At 35.9% G+C, this 9,878-nt stretch overlaps 1 protein-coding gene across 2 annotated transcripts in view; it reads left to right on the top strand.

Moving 5' to 3' along the window:
- Positions 1-25: 25 nt before the first annotated feature.
- Positions 26-9,878, top strand: part of LOC111450488 (TBC1 domain family member 15) — a 15,052-nt gene continuing 5,199 nt past the window's right edge. Inside the window, exons 1-10 of one of the 2 annotated variants that reach the window (XM_023090662.1) lie at positions 27-202; positions 341-514; positions 630-681; positions 751-858; positions 3,213-3,297; positions 4,160-4,214; positions 4,413-4,811; positions 6,865-6,924; positions 9,220-9,318; positions 9,533-9,643. In XM_023090662.1, coding sequence (XP_022946430.1) covers positions 140-202; positions 341-514; positions 630-681; positions 751-858; positions 3,213-3,297; positions 4,160-4,214; positions 4,413-4,811; positions 6,865-6,924; positions 9,220-9,318; positions 9,533-9,643 — 1,206 coding nt within the window. In that variant the 5' untranslated portion in view covers positions 27-139. Of the gene's footprint in view, positions 203-340; positions 515-629; positions 859-3,212; positions 3,298-4,159; positions 4,215-4,412; positions 4,812-6,864; positions 6,925-9,219; positions 9,319-9,532; positions 9,644-9,878 lie in introns of both variants that reach the window. The other variant, XM_023090661.1, reaches the window with a different exon arrangement.

Here is a 9,878-nt window from a genome sequence, read left to right as displayed (position 1 = left end):
AAGAAAAAAAAAAAAAAAAAAAAGAAATAAAGAAAACAAACCAGAAGAAAAGCAAAACGAAGAAAAGCAAAGAATAGCGAGAGCCATAGGCAGCCGCTATCTGAAAGTCGATGCAATAGCAACTGCTTCCCCGACGACGATGATAGAAACCGACCTTCACGATTTGTCTGACGATGCCGATTATGCAGCCTCACAGCAGCAAGTATGTCGGAATTGATTGTTTTTGTTCATTTCGCGGTTCAATTTCTTCTGCCACACTCTGTTAATTATTTTGCATCGATGGATTAAATTCATCAGATCGTGTCATTTCTCCGTTTGATTTTGTTTTTCTGAATTTTAGGGTTCCGTAAGCATGATGCGGACCGATAGCGGTCGAGGAAGCTCATCGAGCGAACCTGAAGAAACGGAAGTTGTTTATTCTAAAGAAAATGTGACAATTCATCCTACGCAGTTCGCATCTGAAAGGATTAGTGGAAGATTGAGGTTGATCAAGCAAGGATCGTGTCTGTTCATTGTAAGCATGTCTGATCGGTACTTGATTTGGATAGAGAAATCTGTATTTTGATTTTCGTTCATTACTGGATATGCACCTGGTGTTGACTCGGAATCTGTGTTGTATTTAATCGCAGACATGGATTCCTTACAAAGGACAAAACTCAAATGCAAAATTATCGGAGAGAGGTAGTTGGCTTTGGAATTGTAATCGAAATCGAAATTTTGTATTACTGATTGTGTACTTCTTAATTGTAGATAAGAATCTTTACACCATCAGAGCAGTACCGTTCACTGAAGTCAGGTCTATCCGTCGCCATACTCCAGCATTTGGCTGGCAGTACATTATTGTGGTATTGTCGTCAGGTAACCATATTTGTGCTCTCCTTCCTTTTTCTAAGTGCGCTGTCCATTCATATATTATTGTCGAATTACCAGTTTCTCTGGGATGTAAGTTTAAAGTGTTCTTGAACTAACATTGTCAATTGATGCGGTAAACTCAGATGCCTTTTAAAGTAATATTTGTTCTAGTTTCAACGTTTATCTATCTATGCTAAAACAGCTGTATCAACTTCGGTGAATCTATATTTTCCTAAAATATTAGTATCCAGAGTTTTTGACATGAAATACTAGAGCAGCTCTAGCATGGATTCTCAACTTATAAAGAGAAAGAACTCAAGAAAAAAAAAACTAGAAGACTCCATAGAAGTCCACAATTAGTTCCATTTCTTCATTTACCGTCAGGTCTTTCTTCTTTTGTCTTAGAAGGAAGAAAAAAGAAGAAAATAAAGTTTAGAAACCCCAATCATTTATTGCAGAGGAGAAGCAAAAATATGTAACAGAAAATATCTTGGAAGCTTCACTTCAGAAAAAATGGATAAATTAAGAATGGAAGACACATTGTTTTGCAAGTCTGAGAACAATTTTATTACTGCAACTGAATCTGTTTGGAGAAGTAAAAAGTTTTCACAAACTAATTTTTCTTGTCTTTTCAAAATGTCTAGCTTTCAGAACGTGGAAATTTTACAATTTTAAGAGTTTTCAAAATGTTTAGGTCAATAATGGTTTAAAATTCTCAAATTTTTACATTTAAAAGTTTTATAAAAGGTTTGTTAATTTTTTTTTTACACAAAACTGATGCGTCTATCGTTAAAATATATTTAGTAGGCGGTTATGCCACATGGATATGTGACTTGAAATAAATGAATTTTGTCAATCATTGGGTTGGTTTTTGCTGAGGGGCAGGTTGAATTTTATGTGTCAAGTATCCGAGTGACATCTTCACATGCCTAAATATGTCGATAAAGCAAGAATTTAATGATTTTTCAACTATATGTTAACAAATTTTAACTTCTTTGTGGAAAGACCTAATTGAGAAATTTTAGTATACTAACAGTTAAAATGAAATTTTCCTGTAAGAGTATGGACTATGGAAAGAGGGGAACAAGATGTGATTCGGTTTTCTTTAATTCTTTTAGTTGGAGCAAATTCTCAAAATCCTTCAAGGACTAAAGTCTCACTAACCCCTTTTTAATATGAAACGAAATCATTTTATTGATTGGATGAACATACAAAAAGAAAAAGCTATCCCATTGGGATATAAGAGAAGAAGATAAACGTTACTAAAGGGTGAACACTTTTACACCAAAAAAGATGCACAAAAATATGATAGAGGGGAGAAGGGCTTGGAAGTTTTGTTCCTTGTCATTTAAGTTAAGCCAAAGGGTCTTCTTCTCTTTCTTGAAAGGATGCCAGTAAGATTGAAAGATAGAAAATCTCTCACGCTATTTTGGAAAACAGAACCCCAACCAAAAGTGCTTTCAAAAGGAAATCCAGAAGGCTCTTGCCACAGGACACGTGAAAAAACGTTGTCTGTTGGTCTCTTCATCCAATTTGCTAAGGATACAACAGCTGGGGGATAAATGAATCTAGAGGAACCTTCTCTGCAACTTGTCAAAAGTGTTCACAAGAATTTTTTTACTTTATTTGGTTAACCTTATAGCTATTTAACATAATTCTTTTGTAATTCACTGTGGATTTTTCGAAGTACTTTCTTCCTTTTTGTAAATTTCATTCATTGGAGAAATTCTTACTTGTTTTCCACAAAACCAAAAGAATAGGGACCATTCTATGTATTTAGCATTTTTTTTTCCCAATCTAGAATAGTTCTACAAAAGGTACTAGAGTTTGGTGGATCCACTGAACAAATTATCAGATAGATTCATATTACCATTTCTTTAATGATAATTTATTTCAAAATATGTAACCATGACAATTCTTATTTCTTCTCCAAAAAACTAAAAGAATAGGGATCATCTTGTAGATTTAGCATTTTTTTTCCAACTAAAAGAATGGTTCTAGAAAAAGGTATTGATGGATCTACTCAACAAAATGTCAGATAGATTCATATAACCATTTCTGTAATGATATTCCATTTCATATAACAATGTTTTTTTGTGGGCAAACTAAAAAGTATATTATTCGGTTTATTTCAAAATAGAATTGTACTGTCAATGGAGTTCTTTATGTTTCTTAAATTGGCTTAGTTAGAATTTTCCATAAAGTTTTCTTATGCTGCAGTCTTGAATGTTCTTTCAGTAAATGAATCATGCTGCTACTATTACATGTTATACCTAATTGTTAATCACATCTCATCTTTTGTGTCCCAAATCTCTCATCATGGTATAATTCTATCTGCTCATGGTTGGAATGATTTGCAGGACTTGCGTTTCCACCTCTTTATTTTTACAATGGAGGAGTTCGGGAGTTTCTTGCTACTGTAAAGCAACATGTTTTTCTTGTGAGGTTTGTTCTTGTAATTTGTACCATTAATTTCTTTCTTTCATTTTATCCTCTTAGAAAAAGGGGAAAAAAACGCAGCAGGAATATGGCACTTATGAAGCTATAAAACCAAGAGTTCAGACAAATATAACATTTGTATGTATGCATATTGGTGCTTGTTTTTAGATATTTAGCATTGGATTAACACTGAAAAAGTTACGAGAAGGTTAAAGAAGAACTAGGCATCCAAGATTTCATACAGCAGATAACCTATGCACGGATGCCAATTGGTGTGTGTTTTTGGTTGATTAGCATTTGATTAACTGGGAAAAATTCACGGGAGGGTTAAAGGAGAGTTATGCATTTTTCTTACACCTAAGCCCTTGGACAATTAGAAAAACTATCCCATTGATTAAAAAAAAAGCTCCTTTGCTGCTCTTTGGATAATCAAAGACTGGTTGAAACTATGTAATACGAGTCTCCAACTCTTGCTGTTGTGATGACAATTATGAATTGGTGGTCTTGTTTTTCATGTCTTCCTACAAAGCTCACATCATGAAGGTCTAAGGAAAAGTGTTTTCAACAAAATGGAAGAGAATTTTAGGGGAGAGTAGATAGAGGAGATGGGCAGGAGGAGGCCACCATCAGAAACTTTTCCAGTGAAAGCTTTATTTATGTAAAAGTATCTTGCATGTTATTTTCTATACGCTCCTTTGTTTTTTTTCCTTTTCGCTGGTTGGAGTGTAAATGTTTTTTAAAATATGTAGTTTAGTATTAATCTCCTCTACTTCTTGGTTTCACTTTGAGATTATTTATGATTAAATTAACTTTGTACTCTTAGTCGGATCCTATTTTGCAAGTTTTCTAATTTTCAGCACATATGCAGGTCTGAAGAAGATTCAAATACGTTCCTTGTGAATGATTTTCAGGATCCTCTTCAGGTACTCGTATCTTTCTCATCTATTGACAATTTCCATGGTTGTTTGCCGTTTATTCATATCCTTTTCATTTCTAAGTATATATGGGTCCTATCTTTTTTTCTCTTCAAGTTTTCAAATGTAGTGGCATTTTCTTCTTTATATTAGTTCTTTACGTTCTAATCATCCAAGTATACTGATCCAATTTGCTTTCATCTGTAGAGAACTTTGTCTTCTTTGGAGCTGCCAAGGACTGGTCCGATAGCCAGTGGACCAGTTTCATCCATTTCACTTGATGAGTCTCCATCAAGTGCAGACAAGAGGGCTGGTGAAGATTTTTATGATGAAGGATCCCGAATTTCACGGTACAGTGGTAAGCAAAGACCAAAGTTTCATGATCCAGCACGTGACCTCCCAATACAAATTCTGGAAAAATTTTCTCTTGTCACCAAATTTGCACGAGAAACAACTTCACAACTATTTCGTGAAAATCATAACAATGGATTTAGTGCTCCAGAGATGAGAATCCAAGATCAATCTTCTGTTGATTCCCCTCAGAGACCATCCAATGGTTTAGAAAAAGTTCCTAATGTCAGTCCTGTTGTTGAAGATCCTATTCAGGTGAGGAGATTTTGTTTCAACTGTCATTCATTTGAACTTTTCTCTTTTTTCTTCTGTGTGTGGTAGAATGTAAAGGATCAGGTTCCTTTTATCAGAATGTAGCTTATCTAGTTGCTTTCCAAGGTGGGTGGGTATTGGCTTGTGGAAATTCTTTTAGGTATGAGGTTCAAAGGAAAAGATAACATCCTTTAGAACCACTAGGTTTGAGCTTTTCTTTGGAAAACTTGGAAATATAGAAATCTGAAGATTTTTTATAAGATGCTTTAGAATCAAATATTGATTCGATTTTTGTTTGTAGCGTACGATGCATGGTGGTGTTCAAACCACAAGGACAACTATTTTGTGAATACTACCTTTGCATGTTATTAGCAATTTGGTGGCCTTCCCTTTATAATTGTTGGCAGGCTAGAAAACAAGTTGTATTGCACTTGTTCTTTGTTGCATAGGTAGTACCAATCTAGAGATAAAGCGAGGTGGGGAACTCTCTTCTAAATTATATTATTTGTGTAAAGTCCTCCATGTGAGATTTCCCAAAGAAATTAATTAACTACTTTTTGGGAGCTTTTGCTATTAGATGTATCCAAGTAAATGACATTGGAACTCATGCTAGTCGTGGGAGGGATATAACAAATGGTGCATGTCACAAGGGCGTTTTGCGAAATGCGAAACATGGCGAGGTTTGGATCAAGCCGAGGTATACAAAGTGGGAACTGAGGTGTGTGCGAGCATACCTTTGGGAAATGCTGGAAGGTGGTCAGCACTCCACGGTCATGAGTATGACATGGTCAGCACGTAGTGTCATGGGCAAAAACTCACCACTAAATTTTTGTCCTCTGTACAACCTTAGAGGCTTACCCTTAGTCAGCCTACTACTTGCCTAGGACTCTCAAGACGAACTTAAAAAAAAGGACGTAACCCGCTTGCACAATAACACCACACAATGGCGAAAGGAGAATTTCCCAAATTTTCTTCTCCCAAAGCTTACAAACAAGAGAAGCATTGTGTGTGAGTAGGATGCTTCCATAAGTTGGAGCTATCCCCTTTTATACTACATTCCTTTAACCAATTCCCCAAGCTCTTAGGGTGGTTGGAGACTAAGCACATACATGGACATGACGACACATCCATTTTTAAAAAATGTAGGACACAGACATGTAGGGGACACATTATTTTTAAAAATTCGCATGTGATGAAGAATAATCAGGAGGAGGCTTACAATCTACGTGCGAACTGTTGAGTTAATCAATTATGAGCAGATAAGCTTCCCAACATGTTGCAACCAAGCAACTATCTGCTTTCAAACAAACTAAGCTCGAATTTCAAGGCAATTTGACGTTAAAAAGATGGAAGGGACAACAAAATATAAAATGATGCACAAGACCTCTTTTAATACCTCCTGGCATGATTGTTAAAAAAAACAATATCATTACGGAGCAGGGTTTATTAATTCCAATTTAATGCCTCAAAACATAAATGGTCATTACGGAGGGATTCTCACATAATGCCAGGTTGCAGGTTTTCTAACCATTTGAGAAGTGTATAAAATCATAGTCTTTTACCGATGCGTTTTTTTTTTTCTCTTTTCTGGATAGGATATAAGGAATTATGATTAACAGTAAGAAAATCTATACTTTATGAGTTTTATTGTTGGTCACCTTTTCAAGTTTCCTTCATAGAGTCACGATATTTTATAAGGTTTTTGATCTCAGCTATTTTATTTCATTCATTTTTTTTTTTTTTTTTTTGTCGAGATGATCTTAGGTGTTATAAGGTCAAGTTTGTCTTGTGGATTTAGTTAACTTACTCTGGACACCAGTTATTAGTTATGAGATTATGGTGTTGCTGCAATCGCCTTGTTTTTATTCTAGTTTGAGTTCTGTACCTTATCAAATAGTGAAATAGTTAAGATACTTAAGTTACTATAAACATATGCAACTATGAGCAAATGTTATTGCTTTCATTTAATTATTTATAGTTTAGAGTGACTTTAGGACTAAATTAAATATTATTATATTATGCATATAGAATCACAAGCTTTTTATTCCTTTGGCAGTTTGATAAAATGACCCTGGTGTGGGGAAAGCCTCGACAACCTCCTCTTGGATCTGAAGAGGTAAATATATTTTTCATTCTTTCGTTATTTCTTTGTTGAAGTTGAGATAGTAATAGAATTAAGATCATGTTTCTTTTTGTGGTCTTGTTAAAATCACTCCATCGTCCTCAATCATCTGAAGATGAGTTAATAATACACTTATCATGTTTCATAGAGACAAATCTCATTGGGAATGAAAAGCTTGTGATTGACTACCTCCTATGCATAATCCTCTTTTCTACCAATTGTTAGCCTATGCATAATCCTCTTTTCTACCAATTGACTACCTCCTATCAACATTTCTAAATAACGAAGAGGCCAGCAGCCAGTGATGCAACTCAAACTCAATGCCTGCTCCTGTGCATCATAATAAATAATAATATTGCTCGCTTATTGGGCTGTTGGTGCCCCACAAAAATAGTAATAATAAATCATACTATTGTAGATTTTGATAGGGTTTAGCTTGGGCCTTGAGGTGGAGATTAGTTTGAGAAGGTTAATTACTCTAGCAAGTTTATCGAGATTTCCTTTGGTCTGTGGAGAATATGAGAAGCCGTTTGCAAATTGGAGGTTGTTAATGTTTTAAGATCCCATTGTGAAGACCTTTAGGAGAACCGAGAGGGTACTATGAAAGATTTTTTAAGAAGGGGCCACTTGTAGTGGACTTTTTCAGAGTGTAAATGGTCCTCCTCTAAGAGAAAAATTAGGCTTGTTTTGAGGTGTAGAATAGGCAGAGGGGGAGGCGATTCAAGTAAATTCAACGGTGAGATTGGCTTTCTTGACAGTGGCAAAAGTAGTGATTTGTCGACATGGTTCACCTGAATAGAAGACTACAACCCTTTGACAAGGAGGTATTAGGAGGATGAGTCCTTATCCTTCCCAATTTTGAAGTGTCAAGAGCCCCGTAATATTGCTCCAACATTTGAGGAGGAAGGTTCAAGTTTGGTAGTGGATCATAAGGAAGTTGAGGGACAAGAGACTCACTCGATCAAAAAGCTAAAAAGGACTGGGATGCTCAACAATATACCTTCGAAGGATCCCTTGGCTATTGTTGTTACCAGTTTGAGCAGGGGATACAACGAGGCGAGTTTGATTGTTGAGATTTTTTCCTATCCAATTCTAGGTGTGTTCTTGAAAGGCCCTGCTATTAATGTATGCACCTCTTCTTCTTTTGAATTTTCTCCTTCCTTTGCTGAGGTTAAAAAGGTGAGGATTGCAGTTATTCGTGGGGGTGGAGCTCCTTTGGGTACTTACCTCATCCCTTTTATCCTTTTTTTCCCAACCCTTTCCCACTTTCTAGAAGTGCTTTGCCTTCTCATGTGATGAGCTTGGAGGGGATTCTAGCTCAGTGCAAGCAACTTGGCCTTGGGTTGAGGGTAGAGGTGGAGTAGTTTAGTTGTTAGCGGATGGGGAGGGTGTGAGAGATCCTATTCACGTACCTTCTTCCACTGGGGTTCTGTTCAACTAGGGTTTCCTCGGGCAGTGGTCATCCTTTTGTTTCATGCTAGCGGTGAATGCAAATAGTGCCAACAGTTGGTACCTCCCAGGTGCCTAATTCCATCATTTCTTCCAGAGTGCCCTTGTGGAGGTGAACCTAGTCCGAAAGTTGATTGTCTTTTGGCCCAATTGAAAAATTGGACTACAAGTGAATCTAAAACGGGAGGGAAAAGAGGGATGAGGAGCTTAAGAAATTAGAGTGTTCGGTTAATTTTGAGGACCATATCCAGAGATACTCCTTTGTTGTGTGCTTTTTTTCTTTTCTTTTCTTTTCTTTTTCAAGTATCAGGAGGAAGACCTTGACCATCTTCTATAAGATTTTTCGTTTGTTTCTCCCCTTGGAGTTAGTTTTTTAGAACCTTTGTGGGTGGATATGGACCGGACGAGAAGGCGTTGTTCCATGATTGAGGATGCTCCTAAACTCTCCTTTTTTGCAACATAGAGAAAGTTTTGTGGCAGGCTTTTCTCATCATTTTGTGAGGCATTTAGCTGGATAGGAATAGTAGAATAGCGTTTGAGAGGTCTGATGAGGAGCTTTGGTAGTTGGGTAGTTGTAACTTGTCTCCTTGGGCGTCAATCTAACTTTTTGTAATTTCCAACTTGATCACATTCTTTTGGACTGGGGTTTGTATTTGTAATTAGTTTGGGGCTTTTGTTGATGGACTTGTTTTTTTGTTTGTCTGGGTTACATTCTTTCATTTCTCTTGAAAGTTCAGTTTCTTATATATATATATTAGAAAAAAAAAAACAGAGATTATATTGCATCCATGTACTTGCAACAGGATATACGTTTGACCATACATGGTTTTTTATTTTTAGTGGGCCACTTTCTTGGATGCTGAGGGACGAGTTCTGGATTCAAAATCCTTGAGAAAGAGAATCTTTTATGGGGGTGTAGAGCATAATCTACGTAAAGAGGTATGTCTTCTATGAAGGTAGTGAAGTTCTGTATCAATGAGTATATTCTTCCTTGTAATTTTTTCTTTCTAATTGCAGTTAATTGAATTTGGTCTATGATCAACTTTTTGAAGGACTTCATAGTCCTCCGTTTATTTTTCTTTATTTCTTTCTTTTAATTATAATCTTTTAAATGAAGTTTTTGTTTCTTGTCAATAATATAAATAAAATATAGGTATGGGCTTTCTTGTTGGGATACCACGCTTATGATTCCACGTATGCTGAGAGGGAATATCTTCAATCCATGAAAAGATCCGAGTATTTGACAATAAAGAACCAGTGGCAGGTTTATCATAAACCCTCTCCTTATTTCTTTTTTCTTTTCGTTTTCTACTGAAGCTAGAAGGCTCCATGAAATTGGTAACTGTATTCTTCAGAGCAGTCGATTGTGAACGATCTTATCACCACAGTTTCAATTATCCCAAAAAAAAAGTACATATCCAATTTCAATGATTAAATGAAATGTACAAAAGGGTAAAATTTATCCATAGAGATTACCAAAAAAAAAAAAAAAAAAAAAA

The sequence above is a fragment of the Cucurbita moschata genome, unplaced genomic scaffold (genome assembly GCF_002738365.1).
Source record: "Cucurbita moschata cultivar Rifu unplaced genomic scaffold, Cmos_1.0 Cmo_Scf00012, whole genome shotgun sequence".
Classification (NCBI taxonomy): domain Eukaryota; kingdom Viridiplantae; phylum Streptophyta; class Magnoliopsida; order Cucurbitales; family Cucurbitaceae; genus Cucurbita; species Cucurbita moschata.
This window is presented reverse-complemented; position numbering and strand designations above follow the sequence as displayed.